The following is a 701-nucleotide window of genomic DNA, read 5'->3' on the forward strand; positions in this document are numbered from 1 at the left end:
CGTGGAGGGACTCTGTGGGCGCTAAGGGTAGCGGGTGTGCTGGTACTGTGTTCAGGAAAGCTGCAGAGAGCCTTGGTGTTCACTTGCCTTCCTCCTCCTCTCTCTCAGCCCCTCCTCACCTGGCCGACAGCATCCACAAGAAGAAGCACACACGTCCAACCTTCACAGGGCACCAGATCTTTGCTCTGGAGAAGACTTTTGAGCAGACCAAGTACCTAGCGGGTCCAGAGAGAGCACGGCTGGCCTATTCCCTTGGCATGACTGAGTCCCAGGTGAAGGTGAGTTTTGGTCCCCTTATGGCATGGAGCGCGTGGTGTGACGGCTGCTAACTGAGCCATGGGGTGGCAGGTCTGGTTCCAGAACCGACGGACCAAATGGAGGAAGAAGAGCGCCCTGGAGCCCTCCTCATCCTCACAGCGGGTGGGGGGCTCTGGTGGAGAGCAGGCGGCCTCCGAGGCTGAGGACGACGAGTACAACAAACCTCTGGACCCCGACTCGGATGACGAGAAGATCCGACTGCTGCTGAGGAAGCACCGTGCAGCCTTCTCGGTGCTGGGCTTAGGCACACACAGTGGCTGAGTGCGGGCACAGCCTGTCCCTCTGGGCCACGGGGCACCTGGCACAGCTGCCTGCTTCCTGCTCGGGGGGTGACCCCCTTGCAGAGGCTCCGCCGGCGGGGTCGGGGGGGCGGCGCCCTCCCT

At 62.6% G+C, this 701-nt stretch overlaps 1 protein-coding gene across 1 annotated transcript; it reads left to right on the forward strand.

The window, feature by feature from the left end:
• Nucleotides 1-108: 108 nt before the first annotated feature.
• Nucleotides 109-579, forward strand: LOC104280196 (homeobox protein Nkx-6.3-like; the record flags this gene model as incomplete). The annotated part of the gene is made up of 2 exons (XM_009877771.1): nt 109-278; nt 349-579. Coding segments are annotated over 2 exons (401 nt in total), but the record flags the coding sequence as incomplete, so codon positions are not given.
• Nucleotides 580-701: the final 122 nt, after the last annotated feature.

Source organism: Apaloderma vittatum, unplaced genomic scaffold (assembly GCF_000703405.1).
Source record: "Apaloderma vittatum isolate BGI_N311 unplaced genomic scaffold, ASM70340v1 scaffold28021, whole genome shotgun sequence".
Taxonomy (NCBI): domain Eukaryota; kingdom Metazoa; phylum Chordata; class Aves; order Trogoniformes; family Trogonidae; genus Apaloderma; species Apaloderma vittatum.